Source organism: Gigantopelta aegis, chromosome 14 (assembly GCF_016097555.1).
Source record: "Gigantopelta aegis isolate Gae_Host chromosome 14, Gae_host_genome, whole genome shotgun sequence".
Taxonomy (NCBI): domain Eukaryota; kingdom Metazoa; phylum Mollusca; class Gastropoda; order Neomphalida; family Peltospiridae; genus Gigantopelta; species Gigantopelta aegis.
Window position 1 is genome coordinate 25,617,921 of NC_054712.1, and position 26,914 is coordinate 25,644,834.

At 35.3% G+C, this 26,914-nt stretch overlaps 2 protein-coding genes across 3 annotated transcripts in view; one reads left to right on the forward strand and one right to left on the reverse strand.

The window, feature by feature from the left end:
- Window positions 1–2: 2 nt before the first annotated feature.
- LOC121388225 (trafficking protein particle complex subunit 2-like protein) lies at window positions 3–13,347 on the forward strand. The gene is made up of 5 exons (XM_041519491.1): window positions 3–86; window positions 7,476–7,648; window positions 8,873–8,960; window positions 11,822–11,901; window positions 12,269–13,347. The coding sequence occupies exons 1-5, from the start codon at window positions 54–56 to the stop codon at window positions 12,309–12,311; spliced, it is 417 nt and encodes a 138-aa protein (XP_041375425.1). The 5' UTR covers window positions 3–53; the 3' UTR covers window positions 12,312–13,347.
- A 4,987-nt stretch (window positions 13,348–18,334) lies between these two features.
- Window positions 18,335–26,914, reverse strand: part of LOC121388615 (DNA topoisomerase 1-like) — a 36,713-nt gene continuing 28,133 nt past the window's right edge. Inside the window, exons 19-21 of one of the 2 annotated variants that reach the window (XM_041520025.1) lie at window positions 26,524–26,594; window positions 25,757–25,876; window positions 18,335–25,189 (exon numbers count right to left, since the gene is read on the reverse strand). In XM_041520025.1, coding sequence (XP_041375959.1) covers window positions 25,774–25,876; window positions 26,524–26,594 — 174 coding nt within the window. In that variant the 3' untranslated portion in view covers window positions 18,335–25,189; window positions 25,757–25,773. Of the gene's footprint in view, window positions 25,877–26,523; window positions 26,595–26,914 lie in introns of both variants that reach the window. The other variant, XM_041520024.1, reaches the window with a different exon arrangement.

Here is a 26,914-nt window from a genome sequence, read left to right on the forward strand (position 1 = left end):
CATGGTCGAACTGTACTACGACGTTCGATTGGCTAAATTTTCACTTCCGCAATATGGCGGTGTGTGTTGCTGTCATTGCTAAAGAGGTGTGTAAGCCTTTTTGATATGTTATTTGGAAATTATAATGTAATTTCATGCCAGCGTCATTAGATTACAATACAGTTAATTGCTGAATGACATTAAAGTTATGAATGTTGGCAGAGTAAGCGTAATTTGTTTTAAAAAGCATGTTTATTGCTTTTAATCTCACACTATAGTTGATTTTACCAACATGAACATGATCTTAACATGAGTATGTCAGACATAATTTTGGTAATTCTGACACGTAGTCATCAGAGGAAGGGGGCTGGGACGTAGCCCAGTGGTAAAGCACTCGCTTGATGTGCTGTTGGTCTGTGATCGATCCCAATCATTGGGCTATTTCTCATTCCAGCCAGTGCACCACAACTGGCACATTAAAGGCCATGGTATGTACTACCCTGTCTGTGGGATGGTGCATATAAAAGATCCCTTGCTGCTATCAACATGAACATGAATATTTTATTATTACTAAAGGGGACAATATTTCGAAATCTGAGGTAACCGGAAGTTAGTTCATGTGGTTTTTACGTGATCGGTTACCTCAAAGTTATGTTCATTTGTGAGGTTTTTCTTCACAGTTCTAGAACATTTTCATTAACAATAAAGTTCCGACAAGTAAGTATCTAAATACAAAACTTTACAAACCCCTAAAACCATTAATTTTACTAAGTTGTTTTTGTTTATTCCTCAAAATTACCGATGTTGGGTCCACATGATTTGTAGAAATTGACTTAAAATGGAGGAATGTGAAGTAACATTTGTTGCATGTCACATGTCCTAACACATGCTAGATCAACAAGGACAAATCATTTAATGTTTACGATTTTTAAGCCCCCTCTTAGAATTTGTTTTCAATTATTATATTCGATCTGCAAAAGGTAGATTATGCTGCATTTGTGTGCATCTACTGTAGTGAATAATATTCATAATCCATTCATAACGATTGTAAATAATTTTTAGTGTATAAATTTTGTTAATTAAAAATCAATTCATTTAAAAAATGATATTTTACAAACTATTCTCTGGTATGAATGTAATAAGTGTTAGCGATGGGTGTTGGTAAAACGCGGACCTGGCCAGAATGCTTGACAAACTGAATTTTTCCTTTAAAAAAAATAAAAAATTAAACAAAGTGTTCGTCAACTGTGCGTAGTTAAGATACAATTGTTTCCATGTAGAGGCCTTAAAAATGGAATATGACGAACTGCACATGCACGGTACGATACGTTTTGCAAACACCTGCACTTACGCAGTTACTGGAGGGTGCTTTACTTTTGTTTACTAGAATGAATTTGTTTTACGTCCACATTGTTGATTTGTTTACGTTAACTGATTGCAATATATTTTATTTCATGAATCGTATATCTGAAAAATGTACAATTGTATTTCTGTAAATATCGTATTCATGTTTTTGTCGTAGTTTGGGACGTCAATGGTACATAATTTTTAGCTCAAACATAGAGATAAAACAAAATACAAAAGAAAACAATATATGTTTCATTAATCACAACAAAATATTGAAAAATATCTGTTTTGCGTTTTCATTGTGTGTCAGTGTATTTCATACCATAGGGCCTACTGCCTGGTCATTTCGTATCCTAGTCGGTATTTGTGGGATCGTGCAAATAAAATATCCCTTGTTGCTATCAACATGAACATGATCTGAACATGAGTATTATTATTATTATTATTTAACGCTTGCAATTTTGATATTTTTACTTTTATTTTTAATAAATAACTACAAATTAATTGATTCTACACATATCTTCTGGTAAAAATAAAAGCCATATATGTATTTAAAGAATCATAGTCATTTCGTACCATCTATTCTGTTTCATAACATAGGGCCTACTGCCTGGTCATTTCGTATCCTAGTCGGTGTTTGAAATTATCACTTGGCTGTTTTGTCCTGACAAGTGAAAAATCTACTCGGACAAGCAAAATGTACCTTAATGTCCAGTGGACAAGTGAAAATGTTCAATGCAGTTTCATTTTGAGCAATCAAAACTAATGTCATTGCACTTGAATAAAACTAACAACAAATTTTGGACAAATGAAAGTATTGGTTGACAAGTAGATTTCTAGATATATTTGTCCTGTGGACTAGTGAAAATTTCTGCTTATAATTTCTATCACTGCTAGTCATTTCGTACCCCAGTCATTTCGTACCATTGTAAAAAGTAATTTCGTACCCTAGTCATTTCGTACCAGTATATAGGAAGTGAATCGATACCATAATATAAAAATAGTTGTACTGCATTTTTGCCATAAAGTTAAAGTTCGTTTTGTTTAACGACACTACTGGAGCACATTGATTACTTAATAATTGACTATTGGATGTCAGACATTGGTAATTCTCACACGTAGTCATCAGAGGAAGGCGGCAGGGACATAGCCCAGTGGTAAAGCGCTATCTGGATTGTGTATGTACTACCCTGTCTGGGATGGTGCATATAAAAGATCCCTTGCTGCTAATCGAAAAGAGTAGCCCATGAAGTGTCGACAGCGGGTTTCCTCTCTCAATGCCTGTGTGGTCCTTAAAGGTAGGGTCAACTCAAACAAGAGCCTTATGTGTTGGAAAGATACATACCCGGAAAAATGCGTAATTTTAGAGTTAATAAAAAACAACATGATTATTCCTGCTAACTGGGGGAAGCCATTTTGTTTAATTTTTCTGACGTCCGGTGGTATAGCTTGGGGTGAAGTAACGTCAGCTCCGCTATCTCCTCTATGCACAGTGTAAACAAACACTCTAATTTACGACAAGGCGCTTTGCTTTCATCAACCTGACTTGTAAAACAACATAAATGACTTGATAGTATAATAAACTATTTAACTAAATATATTTTAATTTGCATCAATAGAACGAAATGCAGTTATAGTATTTTTCTTTTTTCAAAAATCCAAAGAAAAAATGCATATTATTAGGCCTATTGGTAGGGTACATTCGAGCAAAAACGACCACTCACGATACCCAAGTGGTACTTTTCTTTTCTTTCGGACGATGTAATTGGTAAGTTTTGTGATTTTAGATGGGAAAGTCTACTTAATCAAGGGTTTTACAGAATTACTTACAGTAATAAAGCAGGACGGTTGATAATGTCCATTACGATTTGACTGGTGTCCGCGCGGTTACCACACAATACCCTGTGATCTTAATAAAAGAGGCACGTCTTTTTAGTGTGTCTAGACACAGTGTCTGGGGACTGTCTAAATATACACCTGCCAATCAGAAACCACAGGTACAGGCCACGGAAAGAAAAGACCAATTAACCAAGAAAACACTCCGATTATTATTTCAGTAAATTTATGTACAAATACATAATACACTTATTTCAACACTTTGACAATGGTGGTTTATTTTGTATTGAAAAATAATATATAATTGTTGATGGCATACTGGGATGGCTATTATTACAGAACATTGCAATGCATCTGCAAAAATCCGGTATGTTTTGTCTCTGCAGTTCGAAGACTAATTCCTGACATGACACGTTAGGTATTACGTAACCACCAGCTCGTCGGAGGGCGTATTCATTGGGATGGTACAAAATGGATGCGCCAGTTATATATACTAGCCGTTTTGTTCATTAACTATACAATTATACTTGTTGATATTAAGCAATAATGTGCATTATATATCGTTGAATATGCATACCAGGCCAAATGCCTTAATTGTCCCCTCCTTTAACCATATGTCTGATGCCCAGTAACCATAAATAAAATGTGTTGAGTGTGTCATTAAATAAAACATTTTTTTTCATTTCATCGGAGGAAACCTGCTACATATTTCCTAATGCAGCAAGGTATCTTTAATATGCACATTCCCACAGACACGAAAGCACATATACCACAGCCTTTGACCAGTTGTGGTGCACTGGCTGGAATGAGAAAAAACGCAAGCACCTCAAGCGAGTACTTTTACTTTATTTTGACAGTTGGAAATACAGAACACATTATTTCCATTTTACCTCAGTTGACCAGACCCTCATTTGGTATTTACTACTAACTGCCAAGTTCTGTGGTCTGACTTGTCCTGATAATTAATATAGCTGTCAAAAACAACGAACCATCATAATGGACCAAGAAAATATTTTGTTATTTATTGTGCCTTCTTTTCAAAATTTTGACTTTTTTTTATTTTTTATTAACAGTTACAAATTGCAAGTATGTTTTCAGACATAGATTTCACTCCCTTTTTTTTTTCTTTTCTTTTTTATTATACCCTTTCCTTTCTCTCCTTTGAATTCCATCTCATTTCTTCCCGATCTGGCAACTCCTATCTTTCAACTTCTTTCTCTGTCCACCTCCACATCCCAGTCCTTGTTTTTCCAACTGTGATAGGTGCTTGTCTCTTGTGACTATCTGTGCTAAACACCTGCCATTCCCCATCAGCTTTTAGCTGTGGGCTTAGTCTGACCACTTCAGGGAGTGTTCAGTAGTTACTTCTGGCATTGATACGAGGTACTTGTAACCATCTACTATGCACCCCTACTACCAGCGGTCATTAGTTAGTGCTATCGGTCAGACCAGCTTTATTAGTGGCAGAGGACGAGGATGCCAGGTGGGTGCAGGGAAATACACAGAGACTGCACCCGTGGAGGAAGTTGAGACAGGTAGGTGATGGTGTGGACAGCTCAGAAAACAGTCCGAGGAAACTGACAGAAAGGGTCGCAACAGATTGAAATCATGGGAGAAATTAGAAAGGTTTTTTTTTATATACTAAGATAATGAGAATGATAGGCAGAGGGTGATAGATGAGAAAGCTGAATGAATGTTTGAGCCAGCTTTGACGAGATTTAAACCACTGTCGTCAGCTTGATTGTCCAGCAGCGTATCCACTAGACCACAGAGCTCACTTAAATTTCACATTTGTTAATTCAGACAAATTAAATGGTTTATAAAGTCAAAAAAATACAAGGAAAAAGTCAATTACAGGTGATTTTTGCATCTTATGGAGGTTTGAAATGTAATGTTATTTTGTAAAATACACTACCAGGGTGATATTGTGTCTGAAATTTAAAAAAAATGTATGGTACAAAATGACCATCATACGAATTGAGTAGCAACCTAGATGTAGACTGTACCACAGTCCACTGCCAATAGGGGCCTATAAAAAGAAAGAGTTAAAAAAGAAAAACATTGTAATATACCACAAAACCTGCCTCAGTGGTGTAGACTAGTAGTGAAGCCATTGGTTGTAAAACTGGTAGGTATTTTTACTGAGATTTCCAAATATTGTATACATGTATGTTATAGCCTGATAATTACCTGTTATGGTACATGTAATAAATTCATAAACAACACATATTACTGCATGTAACTGACCGTGCCCATAGTAAGCATGTTTAAACCCTCATAAAACCCTCATACCAATTTTTTTTTCATTACAAGATTTTATTCTTACACATGGTCAGGTATTAGTTATTTTTAAATAAAAAATTTACAATAGCAATTTTGCATTGGAATTTTTTGTCCGGTGATCTAAAAACTAAAACAAGGCCTACCCAGTTTATGTGAAGTGGCATTATTGGAATACTGACATCATACAAATTCAAAATTAGCTTTATATAAACACCATCCCATAGACAGGATTGTGCATGCCACAGACTTTGTTACACCAGATGTGGAGCACCGGCTGTAACAAAAAATTGCCAACTGGGATCGATCCTAAACCGGTAACGCCCAACTTCCCAAATTGTAAGACACTTTCAGGCCTTATGTTTTAAGGTGGACTATTGCTTATGCACACCATTGCCTGCAAGGCTTCAGATCTCACTAATTTGGGCACAACGGGGACTTCTGTCTTTTTCTGAGCGCAGGAAGGTCGTTTTAGTTCAGTACTGTCATGAACAGCTGCTGGAGAGTTGTCAGTATTCAGAAATGCATTTTAAGTTATTTTAATCTAATTAAACTTAACATTTCAGTAGTTTTCAGGCGAAATATTTTGAGGTCAGCATGTTTGTAGTTAATTTGGGCTGGATTATTTGGGGTATGTATATTTGGGGCACAACATTTATCACCTCGACTTTGATGCTATCAAAAGCCCAGACCCAGGTAAAGTGCCAACCCGCATAGACCAAAATAATGTTGAAAAATCTATTTTAAACATTATTTTGGCGTAAACAGGTGATTTGAAGCCAATCTGATCAGCATTTGAACTTTACGGGGACAGTGGCATGCCTGGGTAGGAAGCCTGCCTTAAAGCACAAGGCATGTTCAGTCTGTAGCTAGTACATGTGCATGTATGTAGGTCTAACAAATGCCAGCACACCCTGATGTGGTTTTATTATCCGTATGGTTCAATATAACCAAGTTAATAACCATACATAGCATACGTGTAATAACAAATGTAATGAAGTAATTTTGGTAAGTGACGTCATAACATAACGTTGCTTTCCCAGTCATATTTCAACCTGTGTGTGTGAAATATGACATCATTTAGTCACGTTTTTCTAGTTGTGGTTGAAACATTTTGAGAGGTTCTTGTTAATAAATATGTTATTCATAAAAAAAAAAAAAATCATATGGATAATAAAGAAATTATTACACATGTATGAGTCGTACTGATTTTACGAAATTTGTGTCGGGATTCATGTATTACCCTCGGTCTCGCTCAGGCAATATAAAAAAACACCGGACTCATTTCGTTTAATCAGTATGAGGGTCAGGATGTAGCCAAGTGGTAAAGCGTTCAGTGGGCTATTTCTCGCTCCAGCCAGTGCACCATTACTAGTATATCAAAGGCCGTCGTATGTGTTATCCTGTCTGTGGGATGGTGCATATAAAAGATTCCTTGCTGCTAATCGAAAAGAGTAGCCCATGAAAAGAAAGAAATGTTTTTATTTAACGACGCACTCAACACATTTTATTTACGGTTATATGGCGTCAGACATATGGTTAAGGACCACACAGATTTTGAGAGGAAACCCGCTGTCGCCACTACATGGGCTACTCTTCCGATTAGCAGCAAGGGATCTTTTATTTGCGCTTCCCACAGGCAGGATAGCACAAACAGTGGCCTTTGTTGAACCAGTTATGGATCACTGGTCGGTGCAAGTGGTTTACACCTACCCATTGAGCCTTGCGGAGCACTCACTCAGGGTTTGGAGTCAGTATCTGGATTAAAAATCCCATGCATCGACTGGGATCCGAACCCAGTCCCTGCCAGCCTGTAGACCGATGGCCTGCCACGACGCCACCGAGGGTGGTGAGTAGCCCATGAAGTGGCGACAGCGGGTTTCCTCTCTCAATATCAGTGTGGTCCTTAATCATATGTCCAACACCATATAACTGTAAGTAAAATGTGTTGAGTGTGTCGTTAAATAAAACATTTCCTTCTTTTTAAATCAGTATGCTACACAAACTTGTATAATAATCTCTGTTTGTTGCAGAATTACCCGCTGTTCATCAAGACGATTCCCACGGATAACGAGCTGCACTTCTACTACACGGTTCACACCTCGCTGGACGTGGTCGAGGAAAAGATCAGCACAGTGAGGAAGAACGCCAGCGACGTCCGCGAGCTCTACCTCGGACTGCTGTACCCAACCGAAGACTACAAAGTGTATCCTTTGGAATACAAAAAGAATGTTGAAGTTAAAGTTTGCTTTGTCACACAACAGCACTAAAGCACATGTATGTATTGCTTTATTAATCATCACCATTGGATGTCAAATATTTGGTAATTTTGACATTAGTATTAAAGAGGAAATCTGCGACATTTTTTCCATTAGGTCATGTCATAGGGTTATACGTGCACATTCAGAGCAATCTGTTGTAGCGCACGCCTGTTACAGGCACAGGTGCTGGCCTCAGCCAGCTCCTCCGTCCAGGACCAATTTTTCCATTAGTAGCAAGGGATCTTTTATATGCACCATCCTACAGGCAGGATAGTACATACCACGGCCTTTGATATACCAGTTGTTGGGTACTGGATGGAACGAGAAATAGCCCAATGGGCTCACCAATGGGGATCGATTCCAAACCGATTGCACATCAAGAGAGTGCTTTACCAATGAGCTATGTCCAAACCCCACTGGAAATGATGCTGTATGGCTTTTTGGTATCTACTATGTTCTTTGTTATTCTGACACTGTTGAGAGAGTGAATGATAACTCAGCACATTTTAAACTCTGGCTATTTGGTTCTCGAGTCACGTTTTCGGAGGTGTGTGTGTGCTATACCCGGGCATCATAATGAGTCAACGAGGCCTGTCGGCCTATAGAGCTCCGCTATTTAATTTTCAGTTTTGCTGGTAGTAGATAATTCATTAATTGTAAATATCACCTAATCTTAAATTTATATTTGAATTTTAAAAATTTAATAAAATTAAAAAATATGTATTAGTTTGTAAAGACTGCCTGATCAGAGAATAATAGTACCAAGTTTCAGAACTGTTTGATTAAAATTGCAGAAGATAGATGTTTAAATTTTCACTGTTTCAAAATAAAAAATGTCCTAAATATATCTTTATTAATTCGTGAAGACTGCCTCTGAAAATATTTTTTACTAAGCTTCAGAATTATCCCATCAAAACTCAAGGAGAAGACAGACTTTTAAATTTTCAGTGTTAAATTTCTATTTAAAATTTATAATTTTGATAAACATTTTACTAGTTCTAAAATGTTTCTCTATAAGTTTGTGAAGATAGCTCCAGACAATCATAGTACATGTACCAAGTTTTAGAACTATCTGATCAAAACTCTAGGAGAAGATAGACTTTTAAAAATGTGTATGTTCTGGTACTGATAAGTTTCTTGTGGGTGTTGTTTTCCTTAACATTTTTCAGATATGGCTATGTTACCAACACAAAAGTGAAGTTTGTTATCGTAGTTGAGACGTCAAATACTACACTCCGGGATAACGACATCAGAGCGGTAAGGCTGTTGGATTCAGAGTACGGTAAAACGGGGATTATTCACATTTTTAGTTTAACTGTGAAAATTACACTTACGTGAATAGGCCTAATTGCTAGAATAAAAAAATAAAAAAAGACAAATGCAACACAGTACATGTACTCACAATACTTGTACTACCAATATGGTAACATAATAAACACAAAACACAGTACATTTACTCACAATACTTGTACTACCAATATGGTAAAATAATAAACACAAAACACAGCCAACTGTTACGAAACGAATAACAAAGTTTGTTTTGTTATTGTTCCAAAATAGAATTTGGACAACATTCTTCTTACTTAATTGCTTTCTGTTTTTAACTAGCTAATCAAAATAAGGGACACTAACTGTTTTGTAAAGTTCCGATGAATGTCTACCACAACTACAAGACATAGCCTTTTTCAGTATTAGCATACAGAAACAAAACATTTGAGACATTTTTTAACAAATAGCACGAGTGTTTGTCTTTATATCTTCACACTTGCTGTAGTGTTGATTAAACCACGTCTGGGATTACATTCATTAATAGTATGCACCATGCGGTCACTCGTGGATAGGCCTAAAAGACTTGTGATTTCAGCACTGATCAGTAGGGTCGCTAGGAATGAGATACTATTAAGTGTTAGACTACTAATACTCTAGTATGTACCAATTAGATAATAACTAACGAGGAATTATGAATTATCTGTCCCAAGTGAGTGAATGTTGTAAAACCCAATCCTTTGGCGAGGGTTTTACAACATTCATTCACGAGGGACAGATAATTCGTAACTCCTCGTAGCGAGTTGGTTATTCTCTTTATTACCCATTGTCAATTTTAACTGATTTTTAATGTAAAAATTCCTCTGCAGTCTACAACAAAGCCATCAGCCATTACGTCATATAATTTTACGCACATTACATGACGTAATGTAAGTGACATCATAGCATAACAGCATTCTTTTTACAGCTGAATGTTTACAGTACAAAATAATAAGACTGTAGTTGCATTAGAAAATATTTTTATATACTACTAAAGCTGCTGCCTATGAAAATATACCATTTCATGTTTACGAAACAAATGAGATAAAACAATTCTGTAATCTTTGTAGATCATATAACGTATGTGTAACCCGACTCATGAATGGAAACATTATATGAATGAAAGTGAAGTTCAAGCCATGATTTTTAAGCCAGCCAATCAGTGGCTGTAGAAGCAATCTGCACACTGTGCAGAGATCGAAAAAATGTCACCCCATATATTTGAGCCCATATGGGTAATAAAATAGAATTCTGTACATGTGGCAATTTGATTTTTAATTTTTAACAGTCACGAAAATTAAAACCCACGAGATGGCTGGGTTTTTTCAATGTCACGAAAATTTACTCCTGCGAATAACACCCATTTTATAGCATTTAGATCTGTTCCTGAAAATAAAAGTAGAAGGAATCCATCTTTTGAAAACAAGTTGTTTGCTGTAACAAGCCTCTGAAGCGAGAACAATAGTTTGGTTTGCCTTCCACTTGCACAAGTCTAGTTTTTCATACCGGTAATCCATATTTTTGTTCACACATTAAAAGTCAAACATCATATTCTTGGTTGCTTTAGGTTATGCAAAATTAAATCTTTTACCTGTGTAGTTATGGGTTGTTTTTATTTTTTTTGGGGTGTAAACCCATAAACGATTTACAAAAACCCTATATTGAATTCTTAAAGACCAACCATGTATGGGATTTTCCATAAATGCTAGAAAATATGGATGTAGAAGGAATTTTGTTTCATTTTAATGTATTTTCATGCTTATATCCATTTAAGCTGTCCTGGGCACACACCTCATCTGTCTGCACTGTCTGTTGGGGGTTAATGGTTAGTAAATAAGAGTCTGTCTAGTGGTCTTTCTTCTCTTTATTGAGCCATTAAAACTTGCTCTGGGTAGTAAGTTAAAGTTTGTTTTGCTTAACAAACACTGCTAGAGCACATTGACATCACATTTCAATTTCGTAATTTTTACATATAGTCTTGGAGAAGAAACCTATGCCTGTCTATGATGAATCGTATTATGGTATAGTGTTTTACTTTTTCTTGTCCGGACCATATGCATACAGGACTATCAAACCTCACATGGGATGGCAACTTGGGATGGCAGGGTGTCACGTACTATTACTAGGTCACAGTGACCTAGTTTTCATGGTCACATAATACAGTACATAACAGTAAATCCTTGTCCGGACAATATCTTGCAGACAGATGCATACAGGACCATCAAATCTCACATGTAGGAACAACTTGGGATGGTGTGTCATATACAATTACTAGGTCACTATCAAACTCCTGACCGATGTATTATGTACCTCGCCGGTACTTTTGTTCCATTAGTAGCAAGGGATCTTTTATATGCACCATCTCACAGACAGGATAGCACATACCACAGCCTTTGATATACCAATCATGGTGCACTGGTTGGAATGAGGATCGATCCTAGACTTACTGTATCAGGCTAGCACTTTACCACTGGACTACTTCCCACCCCCAAAAAGGGAAAATAATACTATATTATACAGTTGGTTTATAGGTGTTTGTTTAAAAAGACAAAGCTTATCACAACAAGCACCCCATATCTTTGTTTATTTGTTTTTTATAAATAGCCTGAGTATTAAGAACTGAACAAAATCAGTGTTCTTGCTGTCTAAAAAGATTATAGCCGAATACAGTAGAATCTTGTTGAGTCAAACCACAACGCACGAATCAAAAATGAAGTCCCGATTGTTACGTCGAACTACCCAATGGGTTGAACAGGGTTTTTTTAATCGACTGTATTTTCCTAATGGTGTTTTTCATCTTGTTATATTTTCAGATGTTCAGAAAACTTCATAATGGCTATGTTGACATGCTGTGTAACCCTTTCTACACACCAGGGGAAAACATTACATCAAGGTAACAGCGTACTTATTCTGCATTCATTTGGTGCTTGTGAATATCGTGAATTCACAAGTTCCAAACTGTAAACATGACAGTTTATAGACAGTTAATAGACAGTCTGCACTGGTACTCCAATCTGACACACCCCAACTCATAGTTACACTAAAGATTTGTGTTTGTTCTGCCATTTCTAAATTATGTGGAGTTTTGTTTATTTGCCATGAGACAAACAATGTGAGAGATTACCAGGTAGTAAATGAATGTTTAACAACACTCCATTATAAAAGTTTGTTTTGTCTATAATAAGGGATTTTTTTTCTCCATTATTTATTTGATTTAACATTTTTCAAATTCGTAATTAAATACATGTTTTGTTTTTCAGAAATTTTGAAAATACTGTTATTTCCATGATGCAGCAGGACTGAGTGTCCTGAGTGTTCCAAAAAACATTTCAAAATAGGATGTCTACACACAGTGGATGTGCAGTAAAATCCAGGCTGAACATCATGCAACAACAAATTGTGTGCAGAAGTGGACTAGAGGTGGTGAGGGACCTCAATCAGGCACCAGCCCCCATTTTTAGTGATGAACATTGTGGGTTGAATTTACAAAGCCTGTTTTTTGTCTTACACGCATGTAACTACATACATTTACAATACTTAAACACATGCGTTTAAGAAAATGTGGCCCTACAGGGGTGCAGAAAGTACTTGCCCGGTCGCCAAATGCGAGTAAAAATTCTGACAGACAAGTTAAAGAAAATAAAAAGTATCATTCTTGCCATTACATTGAGGCATTAATTATAGCCAAATCGGTTTCGTTTTCACCAACAAAAACGGTTCCGTTTTGATAGTGGTTCCAATTTAACCTAATTCCTAGGAAATGGGGCCTGTCAAAGGTCAATAGTTTCTAAAAATTATTTGTTTACGTTGAAAGTATGTTAGCGATATGTAAATTTTGTAAATCTATATGAAAGAAATGTCAATAACATAGTCTTGATCAGAATATTTCAACATGTATTGATTTGTCAATCAAGGTTTGGGGTTTGATTTCGTTCTTTTGCCAGGTGATGTTGATAACTTACCAAGTGTCCTTTATATTTTTGTCATTAAATATATAAATATATATTAAAATATTGCTGAACAAAAGTATATTTTCTAGGCTGACGGACTAGTAGAAATTCTGGTGGGCTAGTACATTTTAGTAGTTTCTGGTCCGGCGGGCTAATGAAATATTTTCCATTTCTGCACCCCTGCCCTATATGTTGTTCCTTGTTTGTATTTAATATCAGTGTTCCAGTCAATGCGATCAGCTGCAACCCCATCACAAGATCATGAATCTGTTCCTGTATATATTTATATGACAAAAACAAATCAGTAGTCTGTAATTGTGTTCATGTTGGGTGCATGAAAACATGTGGATTGATGTAGGTTCTTGAATAAAACAAAAATGTGTTTATAATTGCCATGTTATGGTGAAAAATGTTGGTATCACATTATTACACAGTGTGACATAAATGGTCTTGGTAAAAAAATAAAAATAGAAATGATGTCCATTCAGTAAGATTGGCATTGTGAAGTACTTTGGCCTATGTCATGCAATTTTATATGTAGATGAGTTTTGTTTAGAAAAAAATAATGGTTTACCGTTAAAACTTAGCATTTGGTTTCAAAATGATTGTTTTAGGTGATGCTAAACATATACAGTGGTAATTTCTTTGTTTTTCCGGCCATTTTGGAATCTTATTAGAAAGTGATTGCGAGAACTGAAATCATTGTCCACATAAAATCCCGTACGTTGTTGTTTTGGGAAAATATATAGAATGTAAGATATTGCCACTTTTTACTCTTGGCGGCCAATTTTATGGCCATCTTTGATTTAAATAATAATACAATATCTCAGCAAGAGGTCGTTAAAATGAATTACATGACCCATAAAATTAAATCACAAATGCAAAAAGCTCGTCCTGGGCCCCGTTCCATGAAGCGATCTTAGCACTAAGATCACCTTAGTGCATAAGGTAACTATGCACTTAAGGTGATCTTAGGGCTAAGATCGCTTTGTGGAACGGGGTCCTGGTTGATATAAAATGTGCTTTTCTTGTTCTAGCTGCTACAATTGCGGCCGTCTTGTATTAAATGATGTTGCAATGCCTTAATTAGCTGAGAATGGTTCAAAATTAATTCCTGGTGAATGTTGACAAAGTTTTGTATGATGGAAATTAGCTATATAAATATAAACAGATTAACATGGAGAAACACCCATCATGTTTTGAGATTCAGATAAACACATCTATCAAAACAGTATAGTTACATTTGGTGTCCTCGGATGGAACCAAATGGTCAAATTATTTTATTTATATTATTTAGTTTTTTAATTATACTCTGTCAAAAAAGAAATGCATAGATGATAGGGAAAGAAGAAAAGTGTTTGATTTTACAAAATATAGTGGGGTTTTTTACAATGTTGCTGAATGACCATGTTTGTTAATGTTCCTGGAATGAGACAGCATGCTCCCCCAAAAAGATTGGGGTAGTGATGGGTATTTAAAGCTGCAATGCTTGCAATGATGCCTCATTTCCATTTCAACGTAGACGAGTTACAAGATGCCAAGACTAAGCCTGCCGAATCAAAACATTGCAATAGGCCGCCTCCAGTTAGGTGAATCGCAGTCAGCAGTCGCACGCCACACAACGTCCGTCAGAGCAGCATTTCACGTCTCTGGGACAGGTACCAGCAGTTTCAATCAGTTGAAGACCAGCCGAGAAGTGGAAGACCTCACATAACAACTGCAACACAAGATCGCTACATCCGGGTTCTGCACTTGCGTCACCGAACTGCCATAGCAACGAACACTGCTGGACGCATACCTGGTTTGAGAAAGGTGTCTGCACAAACCATTCGGATCAGACCTCGAGAAGCTGGTTTACGGGCTAGAAGACCATATGTTGGCCCCGTCCTGCGACGTCAACATTTACATGTTTGCTGGTGCACGAATGTACAGGGGTGGAACTTGGAAAACTGGTGGCGAGTTTCCTTCTACAGCGACGTGATGGAGGACATGTTTACAAACACCGCAATGAACGTTTTGCCAACAACTGCGTCGTCCAGGTTGACAGATTCGGTGGAGGGAGTGTCATGATGTGGGGAGCCATCTCATACACCGGCAGAAGTGAATTTGTGTTCGTACAAGACAACCTGACAGCTGTATGCTACCGGAACGAAATTCTACGCCGTCACATGCTTCCCATTTTGGATCGACAGAGAGAACTTTTTCAGCAGGACAATGCCAGGTCGCATACGGCACATGTAACAATGGATTTTCTACAAAATGAACTGGGACAAACGTGTACGCCAGCGTGACCCGGAGCCTCAGACGCTTTCGCAACTGTCACATGCACTGCAGAAAGAATGGGCTAGGATTCCACGTGCCCGGATTCAGACTCATTCAGCCTATGCCAAGGAGATGTCGCGCAGAGATTGCTGCTTCTGGTGGTCACACAAGGTACTGATTTCAGCACCCTCGTACGACGCTGTTTGGTGACAAAAACGCCTCCACTACCGTCAATCCATAGCAAGAACATTGTCACATAATCATGTCAAATTTGACTGATACAATCATAAATAACGAAATTATGCCACTTTGTATTAGACATAATTACATGAATATTTCACCTATTCATTTCTTTTTTGACAGTATATTATATTTCATTTTAGGACCATTTATACAAGTTCATTTACTTCCAGGGCCATAACCATCTAGGTAACCTGTACTTGAAACTGTAGGCCTATACCTTTGTAACCTGTTACTGTATTCAAAACGTAAACCAGTGTAGCTTTAAGTTTTATATTGTCGTCTTGTAGATTTAATAGCTTACTTTGTTTTTCTCCAAAATTCTGGTTTGGGATGTGGCATATCGTCGAGATATCTAATGTAGAACAGATAATTAATATACACCCACTTAGAAATGGAGAAGGCGTGGACACTGCAGTTTTAATGATTAACACGAGAGAATAACAGCTTTTCAATTGATAGATAGCCGTCGGTGTCCGTATCATCTGTGTTGAAAAGAATAAAGGATTAACTATGTGTACTGTTGCTTTTGTAAGTCTTCAAATATTATCTTTTGGATAAAAATAAATGGTTGTGGTAAATAATTTTAATGTGCTAATTTGGGGGTAATTTAGCAAAATCACTATAAATAAAAAATCATGGGCGAGGCTTGTTTTATCTCTGAAGAGTATGGCACTAAGACAGTAATAGTACTTGTAGTGAAGGGCAAGCTTCGTTGTCTGTGACAATTGGCAATCGACCTTTGTCAAAGGAAAGGGTGTTGAAGGCCTTTCACCTAATTAGGTATGAAGAACATGTTTTACCGATCAGAGATTTGGATACCGGTGTAGTTAAGTTTCAAAAAAATTTCCAACCAACCATCGATTGTCACACACGGTCAATTAAAGTGTAGCGGCAATTAAAGGCGCTTCCACGACGTCAATACGCTTACTTAAACACCCAAAGAGTAGCAGCCTGCTAAGCCTTATACCTCTGGAGAACCCACGGGGTTCGCACCCCGGTACCGGCTCCTACTCAGAGAGAGTTTTAACGGTGCCCAAGAAAGCATGCTTTATATAAGCACAAAAAATAAGTTGAAATGAAATTAATCTAGTTGCATTAATTAGGCCTACACATTTTGGTATCATCTTAAGACTACTGTATATATATACTCTTCAAAAACAGTAGGGGAACTCTTAATAAGAATTTACAATTGCCAAACTTGTAAGGCATATTAGCTGTGGGGAATGGTTATACAATAATAGTGGATTAATTGGGCAAACAATACAATCGGTAGTTCAGTATTACAGTACGTTTTGTAAACACCAAAGATCTTGAAGGACGATTGGGGTCAGAAGTGAAATTTTAAAGTTGACGGGGGTTTTATTTATCAGTAAATCGCAAATTCAAACCATAAAAATGACTAAAAATAAAACAATAACAACTATGATCAACAGAATGAAAAAGATTTGACAGAAATAATGTTCCACAGTTATTAATGGACCTTCCTGGAAATTGTCAAAATCGAGAATGAAACATCCACGGGCAACTGCGTGATGCATGTGAAAACTATGGAATGTGTTTCGGTGTGTTGATAAACAGCCTCGAATGTTCTTTAATGGGATGTCTGTGGTCAAAACGTATAACATTAATATTTCAGGTTCCCCAACTTTTTTTTAAGAGTATATTATTATACAAGAACCAGATTTATTTTGTTGGCTTTGTATGTAATTTGGTAATCAATATTTAAACAAATACTGGTCGGGGTAGGGGTGATATTAAATTATCGGGCCATTTATGCTAATTGGTGAAAAGGTAATTAAAAGAATTAAGTACTGCAAAATATACTGAATTATGGCATTCATTGAATATATTTTGGTTTTTAGGAGAGAAAAAAAAAAAATGGAAGTCAATTTTGTATTATTTGTAATAAAATTGTATATATTCAATATTTTCATTTGTACTCTGCAATTGTACAATATACCATTGTGTACAATTTGTAAATAGATCATTTTAAGTGTAGTTTTGTCTTTTTTTAAATGCTATATTATTTTTCAAATTGTTTTGTATAATGTATTTTCTTATATGGGGGGTGGGGTTTATGGCTCAAATTAATCAAGTTTTGATTGGTCAAATGAAAGAATTGAGATCTCACTACGCAGATGTTTTTCGTCATTGAAATCTAAATCCAAATAGAACACATACCATTGCGGTATATTATATGTGCAATTATTTCCAGTCCAAAATTGAAAATATTTATGTCTGTTAGCAACTATCTAGCTGTAGTATTGGTTCATACAGATGGTCATGGAACAGATTCACATGAACATGTGGTATACGTCCGACGTATTACGAGTGCTTTGTTACCGGGCCCTGGGTCGGACGTATAACATTTGTCACTATGGCTGAAATTAATCTCTGGGGTATAGATCCAAAATAAGTGTAAAAAGTTTCATATTTTTGTTATAGAAATTTTTTTCATGAGTCGTGTTCCAGAATGATGACCAATTACTAACACGCAAAATAATGCACAGCCACCATTGGCCACAAAAACTGTTTAATTCTTGGGGCATTGGAGCATATGGCTTAGGCACTGCGGCCACTTGCCTCAAGCCACCCTTAAATCGGAGCCCTGGTTCCGAGGATGTAGAGAAGCAAACGTTATTAGCAAATGTCAACATAATCATAATGAATACAACACTTTAACAACAAACCTTCATGTCTCCATTAAGTGCTGTGAAATCTTTTATTTTCGTGGGCTAAAATATTTTGTTGGGTACTTAAATTTGTCGATCGAAAAGATTGTATCATAATTCATATTATATTTTCGTTATGTATATGAAGAAAAAAGATTTCACAGTAAACAAAATAATCATAAATAAAAATAAACACACATAATATTCAATAATTTATTGAGACAAGGCACCCACTCTGAAGGCTCCTTTATTCCCAAACCTGCAGCAAATAACAATACTATGGACACAAAATAGTTGAGACTAAAGGAGTACCTCTCACATAAAACATGGGCTTCTGCAGTCTTTAATGCACTGTTATAGTAATACACCGTGGAATGGATAATATCTGTTGAAGAGGGGTGGGAATCATGTCACAATGTTGATAAAAACACACAGATCAGGCAACATCTTCTATACATCTTTTTTACTGTATTGTTCTGAAGAAAACTTGTACTCCACAACAGCCTGGTATTATTACACAATACAACTTAGCACTGCATGCGTCATGGTGAACAAAATAATATGAGATGATGTTAAAAATAGTACAAATATTTTCATGATCATTTAGCTGTAATGCCAAGCTAGCATTAGCTAGTGGTTATTTAGAATTACAAAGGAAACTGTCCCTGTATTTAAAAAAAGAAGAAGAAAAAGATCCCAATGACTTGACACAATGAATAATGCAGAAGTGAGCCGATTAGCATGTGTGCATGCTGTAAGAATTGGCAATTAAAGTCATATTAGTCATGTCAGCAAGGCCCACATTTAAACAATATATATTTGTTTTTGCCGACAGTTAACCTGTATGTTTGTATTCTTTAATCGCATTGCTCAGTTGTCTAAACAATTTGTACTTTTTGTTCTACGTTTCTCTCATGTTACCAAATGACCTATGAGAATATATAAAGTTCTTCTCTGTTTATAAAGTGCAGACTCTGACTTCAACAAAATACATGTTACTGGTATTTGAATGGACAAGAATTTATTTAAGATTCAAGGGTACACTTAAGTTTTACAAGCGGCTTGATGTCTTCAATTCTAAGACAGTTTTACTTTTTTTACTTATAAGGTACAAGTTGGTTTTTGCTTAAAATTAAATATGTTTAGATATGGCTTTTAGCATTGTACAATTTAATCAATTCATAGGGAACCTTTTCTCAGACACATGTAAAAAATGTTTAATGTTCAACCAAAGGCCATGATAACCAGATAGGATTTCAGACACTCTTGATTTGAAAAATAATAGGACAATTCTGTGAACAGTTGAATCACAAAATGGCAAAGCCATGATGGCTCTCATGTAAGTGCTAGCAGTACGTACAAATCAAGTCATGAAGTTGTACCGATAGACATGCACACACCAAAACAAGAAAATGACTATTACTAAGCTATCCATTAAGATATCCACGAGTAAGTATTTAGAAATCCCAACACCAAATATGAAATAAAACCATGAGCAATTTGAGACACTAAAGCCATATTCTATAATGTATTAAAAGCTTCAATACTGCATAAAATAAGACATTTATCTTACCATGCAGGTGCCAAGAAATGAAGTGGAAATGTTATTTTAATGGACTCTCACTATATCGACATGTTGATGGCAGTAACAACAACCCCAACAAAACAACACTGAAAGGTCAATCTGTCTTCAAGGTAAAACCAATCAAACTCTTATTTTCAATCAATTGGTCTGGATCTTATTGGTTTAGGCCAACAGTCAAGCCAATCATAGCAATCTAAAAATGTGTTTAGCTAACAGTTAATCATTGCCACCTTTTACCATCTTAAGTCATTGCCCACAATATTAATTACTTGCCACTCTGTATGATAAAGAGCACATAAAAGAACCCTAGCTGCTATCAGGAGTCACCAGGGTGATGGTAGGGTGTTTCTACCCAAACACACCAGACTAATTATCACAATTATTTGCATAACATGTAATGGCTGTTAACCAAACAATGCAGAGCAAGGCTTTAGATTGCACCAAAGGTTAGGCCCAAAATATGTGCCAAAAGTAATCATGTACAAACAAGCCAACCTCAAAATACTTAGCTCAAAACCACTGCAATGTTAAGCCTTAATTAGATTAAATAAAAAAAACTAAAATTTGTTTTCTTTAATGACACCACTAGAGCACATTAATGTATTAATCATTGGCTACTGGATGTCAAACATTTGGTAATTTTTACAGTCTTAGAGAGGAAACCTGCTATATTTTTCAATTACCGTATACGCAAATATGTTCGCGAATAAAATATACTGCACCGCGAATTTAATTACGCGCGAACTTATTTCCAATTTGGTATTATTTACCTTATAATATATAGTCTTATCTCTACACGCCCAACCCATATCAGAATCAAGCAGTCAGTGGTCCGCAAGGTCACGTGATTCTGTAAACCTGCCTGGTCACATGGATTTTATCCAAATGACACACATTTGGGTGCAAGTCTGTTGTTACGTAATCTCAATTTTGTTTGTTTTCTTTGTAACCTTAAATGGAAGTTTGTGAGTATCACCAATAATGAAAAGTTATTTCTTATATTTGCGTTTTTCAATGTTCTGTATCGCATGTGTGTGTTCCATCGATAACATGACAATAGTCTTATCAGACATACATACAACATTGACATCTCACTGGCTATCTAGAGATCGGGCCCGGGACAGACATGCTCGAAACTCTAGTGGTATATGAGCATGTAAATAAATATTGGTAATGGTAATTGTCTCGCTGACAGCATAGTGAACATGTCCTAAGTATGTGCGTGAAATCGTCATTGAAAAGTGTTTGGCAAATGAAATATGGGTAATTTTTATTTTATTATCGGGGGACACAGTCGCGAAAATAATTCCTCGCGAAAATGTAAAATGAAAGCCTGATCGCGAATTATTTTAGCCGCGAAAATATTTGCGTATATGGTAGTAAAAATGGATCTTTGATATACCAGTCATGGTACACTAGCTGGCACAAGAAATAGATTAATGGTCCCACAGATGGGGATCAGTTTCAAATCAAACAAGCATTTTAGGCGAGCACTTTACCACTGGTTAAGTTCAGCCCCATAGATCAAACAACTTGAAATTATTATTAAAAAAAATTGGAGGGGGGGGGGGGGGGGGGGTGCGGCACGGCACGGTGGCATTAAAAGGACCTAGCTGTGCTCAGACCAGATTATATATATAGAAAAAAAATCAAAAAATCTGCTGTGCCCAAATTAGTGAGATCTAGAGCCCTGCAGGCTACCGAAGTCAGCTGAGCCAAAGAATCTAACAATATTTGGTCACTTGTGCTATAGTTACCTATACACAACAATGAATGCATACATTATAATATCATCCACAATACCATATATATACAGTAAAGATTCACAGTATGCTGTATTTTCCACATTATTTCACTCCTTTCAAAATATACATACACAGCAAAGATTCACAATATCACCACGACTTTCAAAACAATATTATAATAGGATGTTAAGACATTCTCTTTTTAAAAATATCATAAAAATGTCATGACATGAAGGAATAAACTGTTTTAAAGGTAGATGTTGCTCTAAATGAAGATGTGGAAACCACTGTTTGAAGATGGGTATATTATATGGCTTAATCCACTCATATTAAAATTAATACACCTTCTCAACACACTGGAATAAATTATACTGCAGAAATCATTATTGATACGAGTAAGGCGAAATGTTTAGTTTATTAAATATAATATGTTGTAGTCATGTCAAAGAAATTGTTCTGAACTACCAACAAAATGACCAGTAGTTGAAAAACAATTTCAAAATAATACAAATATCAATTAAAGAGATGTGCTAAGACATATTTAGAACAAATCCTGTTTTTACATTTATATACTCAAGGAAAATAGTTCCTATACAAGTATTCAGAATTTTTTTTTTAACAAAGAGAAATTATTTTTGGTCATTCGTAAACATGTGATGATTGGCACATTTATGCTTAAGTCATAATCTTTGTCGAATTTAAACCATTTACAAACTTTGTAGTTTGCTCGATATCTGTTTTATTTGGCACACAGGAACTTTTTTCTGTGAGTATATAAAAATATGCAATTTTTTTTTTTTACACCAACCTGTCTTTATTTTTATCTACATGTTGATCATCTAGATAGACAAAAACATAAGATATGCACAAAATAATATTTAAAAACCCAACTACTAAGTATCTCTTTTTAAAGGTTCATAGAATTCATATTTATTTTAAAAATGCCCTTTAATGGAAACAGGTACAATGTGTGTGTGTATATATCTTTAACACTGACATGATACCAAATATGGCATCACATTATTAAATGTCAAGATATGCTTTAAAATATGGAAACTGCTTTAAAAAAAGGTGTAATGACATGAAACATAATTTTAAAAAAATAAATTTTGAAATAAAAAAAATTTCATCATACATAATTTGTAAATGCAATTAACTTTGGATACAGTTTCATATTTTAAAGAATAATAAAAATTTTATTTCGGAATAAATATCAAAACAGTATTTTATCGCCCCATGTGGGATTACTCAATGTAAATATGTACTTAAGATAGCTGCACGATGCTTTTTACAGGTTCAATCCCACCCCCCCTTTTTATCTTCACACCAATCTATTAGGTAGTATCCAAATCCAGTTTAAAACATTTGAATGGCCACCTCACTGCCATTTTCATTTCACTTTAATAATAAAAAAAATTAAAAATAAAATTACCAATTATTTATAAACTTTTTTTGGCAACAATAATTTCTTTTGCAAGTCATATAGGATTTTTATGTAATTTCAAAACTAATTTTGGGAGGTCAATTTGAAAATCATTTTAAATTTGTTTTGGGTCAATATGATGTAGATCACAAGTATCTTTCACAACCCCCCCCCCCCCCCCCCCATATAATTTAAAATAATGTACACAAAAGTAGATACAATTACCTTTCCTTGAAAATACATCAAAATCATCCTAAAAACAATGTTAATTTATTTCTTATGCCAGCATAACCCATTTGATTAATTCTTTCTGGATCATTACCAACATTCTATCCATGTGCTACATGATATGAAGGGGGCATCTGTGTAAAAATACATTCCTTCAAAATACTTCTTGTAAAGTTAAAATGTATCCTTTCAAAATAAGACTGTTACAATACATTTTTCACATTTAGCATGTAGCATTGTTTTAAGACATACAAAATACATATATATTTGTTCATACATTATGAAAAGACATGAAAAAGTCCACATTGTGTTAACTTGCAAGATGTTGGTTTTAATATTATGAATTTGAATTTTTAATTTCTTAGGACTCTAGTAGAAATTCATTCCTGGAGTAGAAATTCATTCCATGGACCTATTTGTTCAAGATGATTGTAATGACGAAAACATTCACAGACTGACAACTGTATTTTATTACAGGCTGTCTTGTTTTACATGATCCAGCCAAGTGGCTTGAATGTAATGTTAGTAGTTACGTAACAATGCAGTTTGACTTCCAATAAATAGTTTGTACACATGTATAATTATCCCATTAAAAAACAGACATTTCTTGGGAAATTATTTGGTTGTTGTTAAAACAGGTAGTTGGTAGTTACAGGTACTTACTATGGAGAATATTATACAATTCCAAATAATTGTTAGGATCTATTTAATATCAGAACACATTAGAAAATAATGTGTACTCTTGAGATCCTTATTAATTGTATACCCTGGAACAAACTAATATTCATGTACATATTTCACAGGGGACTGCTTTAATAGTCATGGAGAAAAGAACTGTTCTCAAGTCACAAGGCTATTTTATGGCAGCACCACCACCTGCTTGAAAATGTGGGTGACACTTTTCTGGAATTAAAAAAAGTCTGTGATCAACACCATAACATTCCACCATCGTTTAGCATTTCAGGTTAGTTGTCTCTGTTGGGCTACTATCTCCTATTCCCAAACGCCCAACCAGTACTGCTGCATAAAAAAAACCCAACAACAATAAAAAGACTATCAGATGACATGCATAATAAAGACTAGGGTAGGGTCCATACAATACTGTGCTGTTTAAGTATGGCAAGACAGTGCTGCCATCTAGTGGTAAAAACATAAATGATGTGGAGAAGGGGGAAAAAAAAACACGAGTAAAACAAAACATGACAAATTAAAAACATTTCTCCCACAATAAAATGACAAATCCAACAATATCCATCTGCAGAATGAAATGAGAACAAATGGATTTTCCGTTTTTGTTAAAAATGAAAAGTAGCATACAAGTCACGTGAAACAAAAATTCAACATTTTATAAACAATGCTCAATGTAATGAATACATTCTGGACTGAATACAGCAAATGAAACCCTTGAAATAAATATTTAAGTATGAACTACCTAGATTATCATTTTGTCAGAATGTAGATATCTTGTGTCGTTACAGTAACTATGCATTCTACTAAATCAACAATATAAAAAGTCCATACAATTTAATGCCCCCTATAGAAACTTTGTATAATAAAAATTATTGCCAACAATTCTGCCTTTTTCCTGGTTTTTAACTCTCCATGGGGAAAATAACTTCACAAGCTTCCAACAAATATTTCTGATAGCCAATAATATATTACAATGTGTCAAGTCACAATGACCTGTCACTTTTGACCTCCAATATAGGATCGCCTATAAAAAAAAAAAATCTTTGGAAACCATGGTTTTAAAACAAATAAGAACTGTTTTAATAAATACTTGATTAGGTCAAAGTATAAAATGACCTTGATCTTTGATGCTGGTTGTTTTCAAACATAAATAAAAGACATTCTTCTAGAGATGTCTTTTTGTTGAGAATACTGTTTTAAAATTAAAATCAAATGATCTTAATAAAAAGTCAACATAATAATTTTGGTATATTTGACTACTAAGTCTCTATCACCTTGACCTTAGATTCACTTCCTCAAGTATGGGTTCCATTCAAAACAAGGTTGTCTTCAAAGACAATGTAGACTGGTGAAGGCATTTCCTAATATTCAACTGTTTGTCATCTAGAAATATATAGGGTTTTTTGTTCAATGGTAGTATGAGATCTCACATGTCCGAAATTAATACTTTATACACAATGTTTAAATAGATTCTAAATTTCATGAGCTCAAGATATGACAGCAAAAACTTTCACTTCTGAGAATTATTTTCCTCTGTTGCTTACACAGAGTAAAATGATTTTCAGGGAGAGGAATAACTGTATTTTAAATCTATCAACAAATATTCTCAATAACAATTTTTTAAATAGTCCATTAAAAAAAAGAAGAAACAAACAAAATCCCACAAATAGAGTTAAGACATTCTCACATTCTGAAAGATAATGGGTAGATGGTGTTTGATTAGATTTGTAAAACTGTCTTGGTTTTTCAGCTGTGTTGATATGACCGATATCTAACTGCTACAGGCTTTGAGCAGTATCACAACACATCTTCAGTGAAAATCACATTGTACGTCAAATCAGTGGCTTGATATTTTAAAAAATGTAGGGTTTTTCCCCCTTTTTTAAGCCAGCACTATTTAGACACATCTGTACAATTGTATGGGGCATTTATCGAGAGAAAAACCATCACCTAACATCTATGAGGTGTCAAAATTTGAACTCTTCAGTCGCCATGTCGATTGCCCATCGGAATTTGTCACGCTGTGTCTTATTGTAGACTTTTTCTAGGGGAACCTCCCACTTTTTGCACCTTTAGAAAAAAAAAAAGTATTTAATATATTAGTCTAGAAATGACATCATTATAAAACATACAATAGACTATCAAATATCAAACGACCAGCTAAAGTTGGCTGCTATAGAATCAAGGGTAATTTCAGCCTTAAATAAAATTCAGTTGCCATGACCTGACTATTTCCACAATTACTTCTTAAAAGGGGTGGAGTGGGGAACAAGCAAATGAGAGGGGGGGGGGGGGGGGGGGGGGGGGCACGCGGGGCACGGGGGGACGCAAATACTCAAAGATATATTTGGGTAAAATTAGCCGGCCTGAAACCTTTTCACCATGCATTTCTCCTTCATTCTACCGAAAATATTATAGGTAATCCATGTAAAAATGCATATAATTTGTTTGCAAAATTATTTAGCTGTTTTTAATCAATCATATTCACAACATATGTTTTCCGGTCTGTGGGAAAGTGCATATAAAAGATCCCTTGCTGCATCTGGAAAAATGCAACGGGTTTCCTCTGATGACTACGTGTCAGAATTACCAAATGTTTGACAACCAATAGTCGATGATTAATTAATCAATGTGCTCTAGTGGTATAATTAAATAAAACAAACTTTAACTTTTGTTATTTCTGTTGTACGATTCCCAGTTACCAAGATTCTACTTACCAAGCCACAGAGATTCTGGGGTCCAGATAGTTCAGTTTGGAGGTTCCGAGTGCAATCTCTTTATTTTCCTCCTGTGGGTAAATAAAATTTCAAGGTTATATAGATAAATAGGTTATACAGATAAATAACTATGTAAATATTGAGGACTACCACCAGAACTGGCTACGTCCAAAGTCAAAGTTTTCAGAAAAACTAGTTTTAATATTTAAAAAATTCCAAAACAAATCATTTTTTTCTTTCAAATTATATAGCTTGGTAACACTCTTATTACATGCAAGTCTCCCGAATAAAAATACATTAAAAAAGGGTCGTGGTAGTTTTCAACTACATCCATACCTTCTCTGCTCCTCCATCTACATACTTTCGTGAGCATACTTTCTATAAATATATG